Source organism: Passer domesticus, chromosome 17 (assembly GCF_036417665.1).
Source record: "Passer domesticus isolate bPasDom1 chromosome 17, bPasDom1.hap1, whole genome shotgun sequence".
Classification (NCBI taxonomy): domain Eukaryota; kingdom Metazoa; phylum Chordata; class Aves; order Passeriformes; family Passeridae; genus Passer; species Passer domesticus.
Genome location: NC_087490.1, coordinates 2,267,712 through 2,285,803, shown reverse-complemented (window position 1 = coordinate 2,285,803; position 18,092 = coordinate 2,267,712). Strand labels below are relative to the sequence as shown.

General features: G+C 47.6%; 2 protein-coding genes and 1 long non-coding RNA gene across 5 annotated transcripts; 1 reads left to right on the top strand and 2 right to left on the bottom strand.

Moving 5' to 3' along the window:
• The first annotated feature begins 24 nt into the window (after positions 1-24).
• Positions 25-11,840, top strand: LOC135282471 (uncharacterized). Its single transcript, XR_010348624.1, has 3 exons — positions 25-1,770; positions 7,982-8,977; positions 11,641-11,840. It is a non-coding gene; the product is annotated as an uncharacterized LOC135282471 (long non-coding RNA).
• Positions 3,072-5,602, bottom strand: DDT (D-dopachrome tautomerase). Its single transcript, XM_064392273.1, has 3 exons — positions 5,411-5,602; positions 5,147-5,322; positions 3,072-4,366 (listed from the first exon to the last, which is right to left on the bottom strand). The coding sequence occupies exons 1-3, from the start codon at positions 5,516-5,518 to the stop codon at positions 4,294-4,296; spliced, it is 357 nt and encodes a 118-aa protein (XP_064248343.1). The 5' UTR covers positions 5,519-5,602; the 3' UTR covers positions 3,072-4,293.
• LOC135282469 (glutathione S-transferase theta-1) lies at positions 8,679-17,716 on the bottom strand. 3 transcript variants are annotated; one of them, XM_064392270.1, is made up of 6 exons: positions 17,556-17,716; positions 17,427-17,483; positions 14,515-14,602; positions 13,218-13,368; positions 9,888-10,064; positions 8,679-8,896 (listed from the first exon to the last, which is right to left on the bottom strand). In XM_064392270.1, exons 1-6 carry the CDS (start codon positions 17,665-17,667, stop codon positions 8,696-8,698), a joined length of 786 nt encoding a protein of 261 aa, XP_064248340.1. In that variant the 5' UTR covers positions 17,668-17,716; the 3' UTR covers positions 8,679-8,695. The 3 variants fall into 3 exon arrangements, with proteins under 3 accessions (XP_064248340.1, XP_064248341.1, XP_064248342.1); XM_064392271.1 differs by lacking the exons at positions 17,427-17,483; positions 17,556-17,716 and adding an exon at positions 16,063-17,224; XM_064392272.1 differs by lacking the exons at positions 17,427-17,483; positions 17,556-17,716 and adding an exon at positions 14,696-14,853.
• Between the last annotated feature and the right edge of the window lie 376 nt (positions 17,717-18,092).

Genomic DNA, 18,092 nt, shown 5'->3' with positions numbered 1-18,092 from the left:
CGGGCGGCTGAGGGCGCTCGGCTGCGGGGAGCCGGGCTCGGTTCGGTTCGGTTCGGCCGGGAGCGCCCCGGGCTCGGGGTCCCGGCTGGGAACGCTCCGGGCTCGGGGTCCCGGCTGGGAAAGCCCCGGGTTCGGTTCGGCTGGGAACGCTCCGGGCTCGGGGTCCCGGCTGGGACCCCACACCCCCGTGCCGGCCACACCACGGCCAGTCTTTCTTTAGACGCTTCCAGGTACGGCGACTCTGCCGCCTCGCTGGGCAGTGTTAAAAACGGGTTAGAAAGTGTTGTAAAATAGTTGATAATCGTTAAGCGTGTACTGTAGTGTGGTTATTTTAAAGCGTGTTCAGAGGGTAGTTATAAGGTACTCAACGTACCGTGTTACACCTGAGTAAAGTGCACCAGCCCCAGCGAAAGGACACCTGGACAGAGCTGTAATGGCCAATCGAGCGCCTTAAACCCTGCAAATGAAGGATCCAAAAAGAAACCAATCCAAAAGAAAAAAAAAAACAGGATAAAAAGGGGCTTCTGACCCACTGGTTTTGTGCCGCTCCACCTGGAACATCGGGGGCATTGAAGCAGCCCCAGCGCCGGCGCCGCAGCATCCTCAATGGGAGCGCTCCTGCTCGGGCCCCACGCTTTGGGCCTTTCTTTTTATTACAATAAATGCTGAAGTCGCTTTAATACAGGGAGCCTGGTCCCCTTTTAACAGGCAGCACGGCCTGATGTCTGAATCAGTTTTTCTGTGGAGAAATTGCTCCCAATATCCAATCTAAACCTCCCCTGGCGCAGCTTAAGACTCTGATTGCATCAACACCAAAAGTGCCAGGACAGCCAAGTCCTGCTGGCCTTTACCTGCCCTGGGCAGCCTGGTATCTGCCCCTGAAACACTGGGGCCAGCTGTTTTCTTTCCTATGGAAAAGCATCACCATTCCCTTTCAGGGATCCACCACTGAAATTTGGATAGAACCTCCAAGGATTAGTATGTGCAAGGATTGATCCCACTGAAAAGCTGTCGGGACAGAAAGGTGTTTCCTGAGCCCCTGGACAGCCTTGTCTGACCCATTGACACTGAAACCATGAGCATTCCTTCCCAAGGAAAGGTACTGTCACTCTCTTCCAGCAGCCCAACTCCAAAATGTGAAGCTGATCTTCCACATTGAATATGTCTGGGGATTTCTCACAGAAAAATGGTGCAAGGGCAGAAAGGATTGCCTTTTCAGCCCTCCATCACCCTAACACCTGCACAAACAATGCTGGGCAGAGCTGCTTTCCTTCACAAAGTAAGGCCCTGTTGCCCTCTTTTTGCAGCCCATCTGCAAAGTTTGGATTCCAGTTTCAGAAATTAAGAGGTTTAAAGACTGCTCCTACTCAACAGGTGCCATGAAGATCAGATGTTACTCTGCCCCAGGAGCTTCAGATGCAGCTTGTGTGGGGTGTGTGGGCAAAACCCTGAATGTGTGTGGATCCCCTGCCCAGGGGGCTGGAAATCAGCCCAAGGCCACCGAGTTTCCCTAAAGTTTGCCATGGGGCCAGCTGGAGATGGGAGCACACTCTGTGCCCATGGGATCTGGGGAAGTGGAGCCCAGCAGCACTGAGACAGCTCCGTGTGGAAATGACTTTATTTATGAAGTGTAAGGTGGTGAGACAGCAGCGAGTGTCAAAGAGCAGATGTGCCATCTGCAGCCCCACAGGCTGGCAAGGCTCATCTGTGGGACAGAACCTCACATTTAAATCCTCCTGTTGCTACAACACATCACACACACTGATGGAGGTAAGCTTGTGCTGAATCACCACTGAGCACTGTGAGGAAGAGCCTTCTTCACCTCAAATGTACCAGTTGTGTTAGTGCCCTTCTTTCCACCATGCCACACAAGCACGGGGCTGCTGTGAGCAGCAGCATCCCACTGCTGTGTTTGGAGAGCAGCTTACAAAGCTCTCACAACCCTGCAGTACTTTCCTGCCAGCGGTGCCCTGCATCATCCTCAGGGCCTCACTGCTCCTCTCTAGTGTAAATACACAGAAAGATTGCCCAAAGTCCAAAGGTTTGGGGCTAGGAAATGGTTACTCAGTGTTCAAGATCAGGGCATTGCCTTTCAGTTTGAACATATGCCTGTACGGTGTTTTCAAACAACAGAGGCCACTTTGGGGAGCAGAAATATTTGTTAACCTTAGGAGGCTGAGCCTGGGAAGTTACAATCTTTTACAAGTAAAAGATCAGCCATAGCTGGGAGTTCCTAACTCCAGATATCAGGCAGGCTGCAGCCCATGGAACAGGGACCATCTGCATGCAAGGAAAAGGGATTTATGATGCCATTGCTGAGCCATAGATAAGGGTGCTGTATCTGATTTTCTCCAACCTGAGGAGTGAAAAATGTTTCCTGCTTTTGTTGGTTGTGTTTGTGCCTTGGTGGGTGTTCCAGGGGCCTGCATAACCCCTTTGTAGGGGGAGTATCCTTCTCAAGTCCCAAAATACTGTCAAACCCACTGCAACACTAGCTCATGAAGTGAAAAATAGGCCATTTCTTCAGATCAACATGAACTTTCTTACATCTTCTTGCTCAACTCTGCAATCCTGGGGAAGTTGTTCCCAGGCACAAGCCCACACTGGCAGCAGCCAAGGGTAGGAAAGCAGAGCCTGCACAAGTCCCCAGGGTGGCAAACATGGCCCAAAACCAAGAGAGCTGAGGCCCAGGGCTGAGCAAGTTTTCTCTGAAGGAAACAAAGGCTTTGGCAAGTGCCTCTGGTTGTTACTCCAGGAGGCAGAAGGACCTCCAGGAAAGGAACCATCTGCAGACCAGAATTAAAGTGAGAATATTTTCTGCATTTTGGAATATTCACCTCAAGCTGGTGCAAAGCCAGGGCTGTCCACCCCCTGCTCTGCAAGACAGTACTGCTGAGTCATTGTTCTCAGACTCAGGTCACCTACCTGGTTTTTGTCTGAGTTTCAACAACTTTTGATTGAAAAGACCTCCTGAGAAAGTGGAGAGACCTGGGCAGCCACAATGTCAGTCTCCAAGCACTAAGACCTACAAACCCCAGTGCTGTGAGCCAGTAAACTGACACTTACCAAAAGAAGCTTTGTGACAGTTTATTAACCAGATAAGGTGCAGCCCCCCAGCCTGATACACAAATTTGTGTTTGGTATTGTGTTCCTGTCAGATTTGTCAAACATAGAAGTTATTTATGGTGTATAGGGAACAAACAATTTTTAAATGATAATTAGAAGATACCTCAAGCCATATACAAAGAAAACTCCATTTACAATGATGAAGGAGCATAGAAGCCCCCTTCAGCCTTCTGTTCTCATGGACCCCCATGTCCCACAGATGTGCCCTGAGCTCCCTGACCTCCCCCTGAACAAGTCACAAAGTGAAAGGGAAATAATAATTTATTTTATTAGCAGCAGAAGTCAGAGGCAACATTGTACACAAAAAGTACCTTCCTTTTGTTTTAATAAAATGCCCTGTGTATTCTATTTATAAAGTGAGGGAGTATATAGGTCCTAAAAACCCAAAACACTTCTCTGCAGGGACACTGAGCCAGAAACATCAGCCACAGATCACAGTGAGATGCTGTATCATCACAAAACTCCCCATAAGAGGAAGGAAAAGGACTCTGAATAAACAGTGAATAACAGGAATTAAAGCTGGCAGTAGAGAAACGTCAAATATTTTTTGGTGGCACAGTGCAGGTCTTCAGAAGTGACTCTCTCCTCCAGCCACTGCCATCAGCAGACAGACATTGAGCCATTGTGAACAAGAAACACTTTGCAGGAGCAGACACAGGAGGTGGCAAGGGCAGAGCACAGAGCACAAGATCTGACATGAGCCTTCAATCCCTAAACTTCTCTCTCAATAATCACCTCTCTTTCCAGAAAGTGCTTTCAGGGGAGCCTGAAAAAGAAAATAATTTTACTTCCAGGTCATCTTTGCTGGCCTGAGACTGTTCTGTTGCCACAGAGAAACAGAAAAAAGGATTTTTTCTGCCTTGCAAACTATGAGAAAAACTACATAAACCTCAGAACCTCTCTGGTCCTCAGTAAAGCCAAATGTGCTAGAATTAATTTTTTTACTGCTACAAGCAGCTTTGTCTAGGCCTGAGCTTGAGACAAAGACTTTGAACTATTACAGTAAAATCAGTTGATTGCCTCACTCTTGAGCTTTGTGTGTACAGGATGCAAAGACAAAAGTGAATCAAGCTACACAGATTTGATCACAAGAGGAAACAAGCAGACAGAGCTGATCATCTCTGCGTTGCCTTCATCATGACTTTGTTCCAGCAGCTGCTCCAAGGATCACAGGAATGTCATGACTGTCCTGTTCTTGCCAATCTGCCAGGGCTCCAGTGGGTAAAAGCGGATGACAATCCTTTTGGGTAGAAGAACAAAAATGTGGACAGGAAACATTATTTTACAGTTAAACACTATTGCTGCCCAGTTTGCAACACTGTAGAAAATCTGCACTAGGGTCTCACTGTCTTACACTTCAGGGTGTTCATTTAACAGAAAGAAATATAAGCTGTGTATGGGTCAGGGTACAAACAGACTTCACCCACACAAACAAAAGCAGTCTGTATTTCAATGCTTTAAATGAGATACTTGTCCATTTTAGAAGGAGCCACATAGTGCATAATCTTGCCAGGGATTTATCCTGACAGCACCCAAGAGGCAGGGAAGTATTATTACCAGTCTCCTTTGGGGAGATGGGTAGGACAAGCAGAGATGGGCATGGCTGACCTTCAGGAACAGCCTTGTTGCAGGGTGACACCCCGGCAGGGTGAAGCTCTACCAACTCCAGTGGGGTTTCACAGTTTCACCAACTCTAACTACTGATCTTCAGAGAACAGTAATGCCCAGACTGTTCAACAAGTGCATACCAGTGTATGGTTTTATCTGGCTCCAAACCACATGTCTGGGATTCAGCATCCTCGAGCACTTAGTGTTTGCAGTCTCGTTTGGCTCTGTATTACAAATTAGTCTCCTGGTGGACACGGGAACTGCCACTATCTCCACTGCTCTGAACGTCCCCTTGGCACCTGTTTGTCGCGTTCCACGAGCACACAGACCTGCAGGCCCGACGGGAGGACGCTCCCGCTGCCCTTGGGCAGAGCAGGGTGCCCGGGCTGAGGCGCGGCCAGGCCGCACTCACCGATCGGGGCCGAGGCCCAGCTGCGCCGTCAGGACGTCGAAGAAGCGGGCGCTGTGCCCCTTGTTCTGCTCCGCCGTGCCCACCACGCCGATGGACGAGACCGCCAGCTGGGCGCAGGGCTCGGCCGAGCCCGACAGCACCATGGGCAGCCCGCTGCGCACCGTCACGTTCACCCGCTGCGGGACAGCCGCGGTTAGCCACGTTAGCCACGTTAGCCCCGCCGCCCTGCCCCTGCCCCTGCCCCGCCGGCCCGGCCCCGCTCACCTCCGCCGGCTTGCCCAGGATGTCGGCGGTCGCGGCGCACAGCGTCTGGGCCAGCCCCGGCGGCAGCCGCTCGGCCGGCAGGCTGGTGTCCAGCTCCACGAACGGCATGGCTGCTGCCCCGCGGCCTGCCCCGCCTCTGCCCGGAGCCCGGCCCGCACCGCCTCTGCCCGGGCCCCGGCCCGCCCCGCCCCGCCTCTGCCCGGCCCGGCCCGGCCCGGCCCGCCCTGCCCGGAGCCCGGCCCGGCCTGCACCGCCCCGGCAGCGCAGCCCGGCGGGCGGGCTCAGCCCCGGGACCGCCCCTTCTAAACCGTACAACTCATTTAAAGTTTAAATACAGACTGCTTTTGTTTGTGTGGGTGAAGTCTGTTTGTACCTGACCCATACACAGCTTATGTTTCTTTCTGTTAAATGAACACCCTGAAGTGTAAGACAGTGAGACCCTAGCGCAGATTTTCTACTGTGTTACAAACTGGGCAGCAATAGTGTTTAATTGTAAAGTAATGTTTCCTGTCCACATTTTTGCTCTTCTACCCAAAAGGATTGTCATCCGCTTTTACCCACTGGAGCCCTGGTAGATTGGCAAGAACAGGACAGTCATGACATTCCTGTGATCCTTGGAGCAGCTGCTGGAACAAAGTCATGATGAAGGCAACGCAGAGATGATCAGCTCTGTCTGTCTGCTTCTTTCCTCTTGTGATCAAATCTGTGTAGCGTGCCGGCCCCGGCGGTCACTCCGGCCCAGCCCAACTGGCTGCCTGCTTTTGGGACTCTCCGTGGGCATTGCTGGGGCGTGCATTGGAGGCTGTGAGACCAAATGTAGCCACATTTCACAGAGAAAAGCAAGGCACAACCTTGCAAGAATATTTCTGGGATTCACATTCTCTGAGCCTCAGAGAAAGGAAAAACAATTCTTATCTCATTTATTGTGCCTGTGTTTGTGCAAAAGTAGAATGCAGTATGGAGATTGTTCACCCAAAGTGATGGTGTTTGTTTCCTTGGCCTGTCAGGGCCAAGCGTGCGTGTGTGTGTCAGGACTGTCGGCTGACAGTCACGAGACGACTGCAGTGAGTGTTTGGCAGATTCAGTTTAGATGGCTTGTAATATAGAATAGAATAATATAGTATAATAAAGTAATAAATTAGCCTTCTGATAAGATGGAGTCAGATGGCTCCTTCCTCTCTGAGCATCAGGGTTGCCTTGCTTAACTATAACCAAAGCCATCACATCTCACTAACGGATGGGTAGAATGAGTTTTGTGACAGCCCTTACTGCCAGTGGAAAAACATTTCAGGTCACTACAAAGACACCCCTGTGCAGGGAGGGCTGAGAATGGAAGTGCAGTAATTTCTTTTAACAACCAACACTATAAGAAATTAAAAAGCAAGCAGAGAGGTTTACTGCTTTATCCAACATGTATTAATTACAAGGCCTTTGAGCAATCAGGACTTTGAACTCTCAGGCTGGTAAGTGACCTTGGCACGCTGGCTCACAGGGACAGTCTAATCAACAGATCACAGGTGTCCAAACTGGAGATCAGAGGCTTCTCAGAAGCTGAGCTACTGTCCAGTGAGGTTCCATGAGCTCGTTTACAACAAAGGGTTATGAACCAGCTGTACTGAAAGGTCGTAATTTAAGGCACAAAACTGTTGGGAAAATTTGCCTTGTGTAATTGACATCTTGGTTTTCTACAATTCTAGACAACACTAATGAAAACTGATGAAACTGCTAATTTTTTTTTCTTTTTTGCTTAGGGAATTTCTTGGCCTTCACTGCTGCTAGTGAAGACAATACTGGCACAAAGAGTTATGTGCAGAAATCAGCCAGGAAGAAGGCTGGGCAAAGATTTTTAGGACAGAGTAGTATCTAGAACTGAAACCTTGGTAAAAAACACCATGAGAAAACAACAGGTTTTTTTAGAACTTGCCAGCAAAAAAATGTCACTAGCCAAGACATGGTAGCACTAGAGGAATAAAACCCAAACAATTATTTGATTAGTGAAAGAGGCAATTCCTGAATTCCATTACTCATTTGGTTTTAGTCTTTACAGGAAGAATTTTTTGGCAATGATTTTAGGGTAAGGGCAACAACTACTTATGAATGGAAATACAAAGATTCCACCAATTTCTGCATCCTTTACAATTTGTTATTTTCAACTAAAGAAACTAGAAATGGTTGGATTTGCTCAGTTTTATCTTATAAATTGTGCTGCAATACAAAAGGATTCTGTGTTTGAGCTATAACTGAGCAGAAACAAACAGCCAAGAAAAAGAGCCCAAAAGCTCCAAAACAACTCTTTGCCCTTTTATTGTGATGCATGTGTTGCTCAATGCCACAAAATCTCTCTTATTACTTCAGCTGCACTGGGTGACTTACTTGGTGAACTTCCATCCAAAACAGTCTCAGAAGAGCATGTCTGCATTTATTCCCTCTCCATTTCCTAGGAGAAAGGTGCTATTACAGTATTACCATAGAAAAAATCCAAATTGTGTACTGTTATGTTCTCTTTTACAAAAACACTGTGAATGCATTCTTTCAGGGTACTCCCTATATAATATCAACTTGGGTTTTTAGGTATGGAATAACTGCTGGTGGCTACCAGCAGCATGAATCTCCAAGAACAGCTGCTGCCACACATGTACTGGTAGACAGAGCACCAACAGAAGCCAGGCTTTCAGAAATCCAAAGAAGCAGTTGAAGTGAAGAATTACAAAGATTCACCGTTGCAGAAATACAAAGAAATTTCTCAAAGGAACTTCAAGGGAAAAGGAAGTGTGGAATGTACATGGACAGTCAAGCAAGATGCCTCAACAATAAGAAACCTTTAAATTTTTTTTTTCACTTTTGTGAAGTACCTTTGTGCTCTACTTGTCTGTGCAGACACATGCTGGGAAGATGAGGATCAGACACACTTTGCAGTACAAATGTTAAAATAGGAAACAGTGATCCTTATCCTATTCAGTTCTTTAACGTTCCCAATTTGTAGGCTGGCTTGAATTGTCAGGAAATACCATTCTTGTCTCTATCATCTCTGAGAAGACTGAGACTGAAATAAAATCCAGATGCATGTTAAGTGACCTGTAGGGCCTCAGCCTTCTGTATAAATTTAATGTTTTAGGTCTTAAACATTCCCCAGCTTCCACCCCCAAAGATACAAGAAAGACCTGGGCCACTCTGCAATTTTTGTGTTAGAATTACAGTGCTCTTTCCAGTTACATGGAGAACTGGATGTCAGAGAAGTTAAAAAGAAAAAAAAAAAAGGCAGGAAAAATGCTAAGATAGGTTAATTCATTTCAACATCTTCATCAACACAGGTGCCAGTTGCTCTTTCAGCTGTGGATCAATTTGAATATTGCTCAGTTCTTTGATATTGAGGATCATCTCATGGGCTTGGAAAAAAAGCTCTTTCCCCACAGCATCCTCCACCCGCCTGCGCCACTCCCTCAGCCTGGGTCTGTCTTCAAAGATGTCACAACCAACTCCAACAGGCTGCAGAAAGGAGAGAGCAACAGTGAGGCTGGGGGCAGTCACTTCTCTGCTGAGACAACAGGCACAAAAGGATACTTGCAGGTAAAGGGGGAAAAAAGGAAGAGCTCAGGGAGCAGCAGTAGGAAGGAGGGAAGTCTCTGGTCAGTGTACCTGTCTGGGGAGCACAAAAACTAACCTGTATTTTAAAGGGCATCAGTTCCTGGGTGCTGGAATAGCTGTTTAGGGCAGCACAGGTGACCCCATTCTGTGAGTGATTTTCAGCCACAGCACTGAAGATGTGGTGGGCTGGCAGTTCCAGGGATCACTGCCCACTTTGCAGTAGAGAGTGTTGGATTATACAGCAACACCCAGCACAATATGTGAAATGTTTAACTGAATCAGTGCCTAACTAATATTATCTACCCCCCTTCTGCTTTCTGCCTGTGCCTCTCTCTGGAACACACTGAACAGAAGCAGAAGTGCTGGTTTTCACCTTGGACACTGAACTGGGAAAAGGAAATCACTGCTGGGCTGCAGGGTCCAGGCCCTAGTGGCCTGGCAGGGAAAAATCAGTTTGTAACAAACTTAATTTGATTGCCTGTGAGATTAATTATTTCATCTTCCAGACATGGCACGGGCAAGTATTATATTCTTCAATGATAGAAATATTCCTATATGGTTGTCTTATTTCATCAGACCTGTCTGCTATTGCTTCTCATTTATATATATTACCTCCTTCTTTGGAGGTTAAAAAGAAAGTCATGATAAAAAATGAAGAAAAGGTTATTGCTACAGATGAGAAACAAAAGAGATCTGTTGCAGCCAGCTTTTTTTTTTTGATTTTCATTGCTGTTCTGAACCCACTCCCACATTCTCCCCATTGTCTTAGGCCAGTTCTGCCAAAATATGCCTTCACTTCTCCTTCTAGTGAAGGGTAACCACGTGCTGCCCCCTCCCTGCTCTGCAGCATCTGTTTTCCCTTGTGCTTCTTCACCATGCTCCAGGCACTCACTTGCATCAGTTCCACAATGGCCACAAGATCTGCCAGGGAGATCTCACTCCCAATGATAAAAGCCTTGTCCTGCAGAAACCTCTCCTCAAATTGCTTCAGGGAAGTGGACAGCCCCTCCATAACCTCCTGGAGCTTCTCCGAGGGCAGTGGCTGCCCTGTGAAGAGGGGAATCAACACCTGAGGAGAGAAGGGACATAACAGCACACATGACCATCTTCTCTGGTAGCAGTCATTGAAGTTACACCCCATGACCACCTGCAATAAAGCCACAGGAGGGGGTGGCAGAGCTTCATGGGCTGTGGCAGCTCCACAGAGCTCCTGGACAGAGAGCACACCAGCAGTCCTAAGTGTGACCTGCCACAGCAGTGACCTCCAGCTTATCAGCAGCAATGTGAGGAACAAAATCAAGGATCCTCACCTCATTTTGTTCCTGGCAGCTGTGCCTGCCCACTCCACCCCGTTGGGCTACAAAAGAAAAATGGGCAACAGTTCCAGGGAAGACACAGCTCTGCCACAGTCACCCCTGCTACATGCTCTGTGCCACCAGCAGCTGCCCAGGAGCCATCCACCCTGCTGTGGAACAGGGTGCTGTAGGCAGCTGCCTGTCCTGCAGGGTGATGGAGAGGAGGGAATGGCAGTGCCTGTGGCAGGAGCATTGGAAGGACTAGAATTCATCAACACTGGCTGGAGAGACAGAAATGGTTTCCTCTGTGTGACAGCAGCCAGCAAGGCTGGAAGTGGTCAACACCATTTTTACACAAACCTTTCAGTGGCTTAAAGCATCACTCTTTAAACCACTAGAAATTTTTCTGGAGCAATCACAGAAATGCAGTCCTTGTGTCTGCACAGACCTGCTGGCACAGGGGGTCCAGTAGAAACAGACAATCCCCCAGCCAGGGAATAATGTGCTCTGACTCCATGATTTGGAAGGCTGAACAATTGCTTTATTAAGCTATACTATATTACACTAATACTATACTAAATTACATACTAAAGAGATACTATACTCAAAAGATACTATACTACAAAGACACTAAAGAAAAACCCATGACTGTCTGGAGACAGTCAGGACACAGTTTTGATCCAATTGGCCAATCAATCAAACAACCCTCACAAGTGTCCAATTAACAAATCACTCTGGGTAAACAATCTCCATAACACATTCCACGTGTGCCAAACAACAGGCACAGCAAATAGAGATAAGAATTGTTTTCTCTTCTCTGAGCTTCTCACTGCCTTCTCCAGGAAAAATCCTGGGAGACAGAATTATGTGTCTCTCTATTCAGAGAATGTGAATACCACATAGGGGATTGTTGCCTTTCCAGAGTGTTTTTCACCAGTCACAGAGGTGTTTGCATCACTGGAGCCCCCAGTATTTCACAGCTGTGCTGCCTTCACCTTCCACAGCTAAAGAAGTGCAGTTTGTTTAGAGAATCAAAATTATAAACACAAATTTCAATCGGTGCAAGTGAACTGAATTTCTACTTACTGCTAGTATGTTCAGCAATTCAATTTGGGATTGCTTAATCCAAGCCAGGATTTTGGCCAAATACATGTGGAATCCAATTCATCAGAAAATTTGTGGCCAGTTCTCTTCCTAAGTGGTTCCAATTATGCATGATAGGATCTTTGGGTAAAATCACTTGAAACAGCATCTTCTTCCTTCTCCTTATCTCAGGGCTGTCTATCTTCTCCCATTTCTAGCTAATATGCTTCTTTTACATGGTGGCTTTATATGTTTCCATATTTACAGTTATTCTGAGGACCTTTTCTGCATCTGGGCTATTACACCATTAGCAGCAATTAGTTGGATTTCTTTCCCTTGGAGCACTGCAGTGACAGCCTGCAGAGGCTGGAAGAAACTGCTTCTGGTATGAATCTGCCTCATATTTGAATTGCTTCTCTGTACTCTATAGCCCAAAAATCAAATACCAATAAATTCAAGAAGATAAATGAGTCCTGATATGCTTTGTTAGGCACAAGCAATGGCAACTTTACAAGAGAGGAGTGAAGTTACCTGTTTACTAGCAATCCTGATTTAATCTGAAATTCCATACCAGCTGTCCTCACAGAACTATACTTGCACCTAGGTCTCTCTAGGGATGGTTGCATTAACTGTCTGGTGAGTCAGCTGTAAATAGGTGTCCAGAAAAATCATCTGATACTAAATGATTTTATGGCTCAGGATGAATCAGGTAAATTGGCCTGACTACACTGAGTAAAGAAAATCTGCCTCTCAGTGTCTCTCTGCTCTCTGTCCCTGAGCCTATTTCAGAGAATCACATAAGTGTGCTGGAAGCAGAAGACTCCCTCTGGATTTCCACCCTTAGGAGGCTGCAGAACTTGTGTGAAGAATGCAAGTCTTTCTGCTTCCAGCAACAAAACACATGTTCACCCAAGCCAAACTCTGCCTATGTGCACACTCTGCACAGCTGTGCAGGGAGGGGGAGGCCCTTGGAAGCAATAAGTCTGTTACATATTCGCTCACAAATCCAGGCAATGAAAGTCTGTTGGGTTTGAGACCTTCTGTACCAGACCTTCTTTAAGGGAAAAAACAAAATGTCCAAATCTGCTTTTGCCAGATCCTGATGTCGATCAGTTTGGAACAGCTCACTCCCCAACATCTCCTTTTATTGCCAGCTGGGGGCTATGTACAAATCACGAGCAGGATGGGACTGCTGAGGAATGCTTCTTGAGCTATTTTATTTTCCAGCATCAGCCTCATTACATGGTTATGACAATGGGAAGATGCCAGCAGCTCACATCCCAGGCAGCAGACCAAGAAATTAATGTTACAATTTAAAAGTTTTTTGACCAATCACACGAAGCAAAAGCATACTGACAGCAGTTCTATCCAACCACTATAAACACCCATACCTTCGGTTAAACAATGCTTGCTTGTTTAGAATACAATACCTGTTTGTAAGCCTTAAAACACAATGCACAGAGCTCCATTATTAAGCTTAGAGCTTCCTAATATCTTGCTAGATAGATTTTTCTGCAGCTTAGGGAGTTATTCTAGCCAAGCATTAATACACAGACCATTTTTCTATTTGTCCTTACTTTCTACTTCTTACATAATTTTTTCTGCTGACTATCTGACATATCTGACTAAGCTACTGCTTAGCTCCAATCACAGTTCTGCTATCTCTGAAGCCTACCTTTTGCAGCTTTCCCAAAACCCTCTGATTTTATAGATTCTCACAATTTTCAGCTAGGAATGGTCCAGGTTTGTTGTTTCATCACAACAGTCTCTGAACTGGGGCTGTTAAGACGCTCAGTACTCTCCCAGGACAACATCACTGAAGTTTTGACATTCAGTCTCCTTACCTTGATCCACATGGTCTTGGGAGCGTTGGCCCGGATGTTGGCGTGGTGCCAGGACAGGTACTCATCCACACGGGCCCGCTGCTGGATGTCTGAGGGGTACCAGTGGTCAGGAGTGTTGTACTTGCGGCTCAGGTACAGCAGGATGGCAGTGCTGCCCACGCCCCAGCAGAGACAAGAAAGGGTCAGGCAGAACGCTCCTGTCTAAGCTCCCTCTCCTGCTCCTTCTCAACCTACTGCTTCCACTAAAAAACATTCAGATCAGGATTTCCAGTGGAGTCTAGGGACCATATAAAGGCATCTAATTCATGTTGACATCCAGTCAATTCAATCATCTCATTCAATGTTGGCATCAGTGGCCCTGAATCACCTCAGCTTCCATGAAAACTTTAACCTGGAAAATCACAGCACTGTTTTATAGTGCTGCTGGACAGTACTGGGGGTAAATACACTGGGGTAAACAAACAATAAACCTCCATGATCATCTGTCAGTGATGGTGACTCCACTTGCTCCTTGCCTATTCTGACACACCTCTCTGAGACCTGCACTATTTCTGTGCCTGTGTATGAAATGAAACTCCCTGATGGGTTATTGCTGCCTTTTCATCAGGTCTGTCTCCAGCATGCAGCTTCCACTGAAGTCAGAGGAAGTCTCAGCAAGGAAACCCTACAGAATCTTTTTGTGTTTTGTGTCCGGATGTTCATACTTTCACTAACTGGCAGAAGTCAGATGGAAAAATATCTTAAGTCATCTGCAACAATGCTTAGGTTATTGCTACCAAAAAAAAGCCACAGAAAATGTGCTGACAAAATGGAAGAAAATGCAGACACCCCTGCCATGCTGATACTGCTATAGGTCAATTGTTTCAGCATTATGACATCATTAACCAGTCTCCATAATAATCTTTTGATGTAAAGCCTAAATTTTATCTGTGCAGATGTTCTCTCAGCCTTTATGACTAATTCATATAAACAGAATTCTTTCCTAGAGTAAAAGGGATTTCTTTTCCTAGGGTGAAAGGGATTTTTGTAAGCTTTAAACATCTCCCAGAAATGTTTATAATCCCATTTTGAGGTAAGTGCATTCAGGGTGAGATGAAGAAGCTAAGTCAGCTGAGTTGTTTACATTCTGAAAGATAATTCAAACGGAAAGTGGAAAGAGATCAAATGAGGTTATACTATTAAAAATAACCAGCATGATCATATATTCTGTGATCCTTAATTATCCCATGGGAATGACATCTTCTGAATGCAGCACAGATTGCTGGTACCCAAGGAAGTCTCAGGACTGAGTTCTTACCATTCTGCAAGGGTGAAGTCTCCATCCTTCAGTGCTGGTACTTTCTTCAAGAGGCTGACTTTGCTTGCACCTTCACTGTTTGATGGCCCTAAGAACGTGAACAGACAAGTCTGAGGTTAGAAGTGTATCTGCCAGTGCATGATAAATGAAATACCTGCAGCCAGCTGGATGATCAGTGAACTGTGTGAGGTTTTCCCAGTAGGGTCACAGCTCACAAGTGAAAGGCAGTGAAATGGCAGAGTCAGCATAAGAGCTGTCTGCAGAGGAAGCAGGCTCAGGCTGGCCATGTGGCATGGAGCAGTTTATATTCTGGTTTTTCTAACAGGGTTCTCTTGCTTGACTCAGGTACCAGGATACTTGCAGAACTTACTGACAGAGTTGGCTAGGGGCAGGGAAGCTCAGACACCTCAACCCTGCCCCACTCCTGACTCTGTGTTACTCCTGGCTCTGCACATCAACTTACTTCTAACAGGAAAACACGGGAGGAAGACACCATTCCATAAGAATTTAAACTCCACAGTCCCCTGGAGGAATTAACAGCTGACTATCTAATCAGGCTTTCGGTTTCCCACTGCTGGCACCAGACCTGCCAGTCTGCAGTTAAATGCCAGGGAATTGCACAACAGCCCAGGAACACCTGAGTGAGAAAAGCTGTGAGGAATTTGTTTGCTTTGCTTGTTTTAAGTTCTCCCGAGGAGACATGACAATTAAAGTGCTAATCCTGATCAAATCAGCATGACCAGCAGGAGGGCTTGTACAAAACTCCCTTTGTTCAAAAAAAAGACAAGAAAAAGGATCATTAACTTACAGTGACCTCCATCTCTAAGAACTATTTGTACCCATTGAGGAAGCAGTGTCAGTGTCTACACTGCTGGACAAATGTGCAGTAGGAAATAGTCTCTGGGAAATAAAACCAGCCTCTGGACAAACAAGTTTATTTGCAGCTGGTTTGGGAAGGGTGGGAGAAGGCAGGTTGCTGCATTACAATTACAGACTGTGTTCCCTTATATCTATTTCACATGATGAGTTAAATCAAGCAGAGGATACATTACCACTTGTTCTCCTTTCCAGCTGACTAGCTTCTACCTTGTTTCTTCTTTGAGAAGTGTTTTTTGGTTTTTTTTATTCCAGTGTAAGTAGCTTCATCAGAGACTAAGGTTTACGCTCATCTGCTATTTGAAGGCATTCAAATCCACATTTTCCCTTTCATTAGGAAAAGTCTCTGGCTGCCTGTGGATATGGCTTCTGCACAGCAGAACCAAGCAACACTGTCAAGAGTGGTAGGAAACCCTAGGCAGGGCTTCTTGAAAATAATAGTCTGACAGAAAGTGCAAGTTAAGCCTAATAACTGAGAAAATTGACTACAAAAATAAAAATGTCCAGAAGTGGGCCATGATTTGTATCACAGAAACAGCGAGGCAAATATTTGTAAATCTACTCTAATGCAAGGAGTTGCTCAGGGAAGGTGCTTTGTTTTGTGCTTTTAGAACGGCCCCAAAGGCCAGTGGTCACCACACACCCAGCTCTGGTGAGATCCCTAGTGTTCACCTGGTCTTTGGAAAAATGCAGTAGAAAGTTGCCAGTCAGCAATGCTTGCAGCTAACGAGCAGTCCCTCGTCAGACCCAGCTGTTTGGTTGTGCTGCTGTCTGTGTTTATTATCCAGGGCAGCAGGGAACTAAGAAACAAGGACATGAGAAGTAAGCAATGGGTGAGGGCAGCCTGAATGAGATTTCAGAGAGCTTTCATCATACAGCAATTCTAGCAGGAATACTGAGCATATTTGTTCCCTGACGGAGCTACCTTGTCATTAGAGCAGGCTGGGCAGTAGGTCAGTGTCTGTGACACAGCCTGGGGATGGAATCAGTTACTTTGGTTTGTAGATAGACATAAAAGGCCAGTTCTGAGAACTCTGACTGAGCTGTGAACTGGTACATACATTGGTGTGAACACTAACTCCAGGCTGCTTCATTGGGACCCACTGCTTCTTGTATGAAAATAGAGACCAACATTTGTTTTTAGCAGAATTTAAGCTTGTGCCTCTCTTCCAGCCAGCAGAGCCAGCCTTTTTTGTGTAGTGGTATTGGGGGTCCATCTTTATCATTCCTGTGATGTTGGCTTGACTTACAGGTCAAGTAAATCAGTTGTATGTGGAGTAATCAGTTCTTGATGACTCCCAAGGATGGATGGAGGTATAGATTTATATATATAGATACACACACAGTGTGTATTGCTGGGCTTTGAGGTCTAACTTTAACAAGCAGGGTATCCACAGTCAGAAAGCAGGGCAGGCTGCACACATGAGGAAATCTTAAGCCTAAGTCATAGTGCAGAGAAGGAGGTTTATTGGTGGGTGAAAAGAGCAGTGGAGAAGATTTTATGGAAATAGAAGGGGGGGGGAAATCCCACTCTATTTGTCAATCACATACCTGCCTAATCATCTAATCCTCAACCGAGGGTTTCGAAGTAACGTGCTTTGCCTTAGGCACAAAAGTAACAATTTACAGGAAAATGCAACATTTAGCTGGCCAGCAGTCACACAGTTGGAGGAGCCTGAACAGTGTTGCCACAAATTACAGCATTCCCAGAGCACTGCTCCGCTGTCAGTGTGACTAATTTGCTAGCAATGGCTAGAGGAACATTCCTTGGAGAGCCGCAAAAATAGATGCAGCAGAGCTCCGAGACTGCTCTGGGAACTGGAGCCGCACGGTGAAACGCGCCTGGCAGCGCGGGGATCCAGCATCCCCGGCTGGCCGGGCAGCGCTCCTTCCCTCTCACGGGCTCCGGGACACGCTGCAGCTCCTGTGCCGGGAGGCGAAGGCTTCCCCCGGGGTCCGTGAGAGCAAACCCCGCCGGGTCCGGCCCCCGCCGGGGTCGCCCGCGGGGCCCCTCCCGTGCCCTGCCCCGGCCTCACCTGCCCGGGGCTGCTCCGCTCCGCTCCCCGCCGCCGGCTTCTTCCCCAGCACCGAGCCTGCCAAGAGCCAAGAGAGGCGCTGAGCCCTCGGGCCGCCCCGGCCCCGCCGCCCCGGCCCGCCCGCCCCACCTTTGAACAGCTCCACGTGCTTGAACTCGAAGGGGATGTTGTTGCTCCGGGCGAAGATGTAGATGGAGCGGCAGGGCTGCGAGAGCAGGTCCAGGTACAGCTCCAGCCCCATCCCGACCCTGCGGGGAGCTGCCGCGGCTCTGCCTGGGCCGGCGGGGGCCGAGCCGCGCCGGGCGGGAGCTGCCCTCCGTCCGTCCCTCCGTCCGTCCCTCCCTCCTTCCCTCCCCCGGCCGAGCGGGGCGGGGGCACAGGCAGCGGGGTCTGTGCCCGGGGGCACCGCGGGACGCCGCTCTCCTCCGGGCACAGCACTGGAGAGTGCCCCAGGAGAGCCCACCCCGGCCGGGCAGGGGCAGGGAGGCACGGCCGGAGCTGGGGCAGGGTCACAGAGCTCCCTTCCCACAGCGCCAGGCGGCCCTGGCCCGCTGCGGCTGCCGTCCTGTTCATCCATTTCCCTGCAGGTAACGCCAGCAGTGACACGAGTCAATTGCCACCCTCAAAGGTTGGTACTCAGCAGTAAGGGAGAGGGGGCTGTCACTC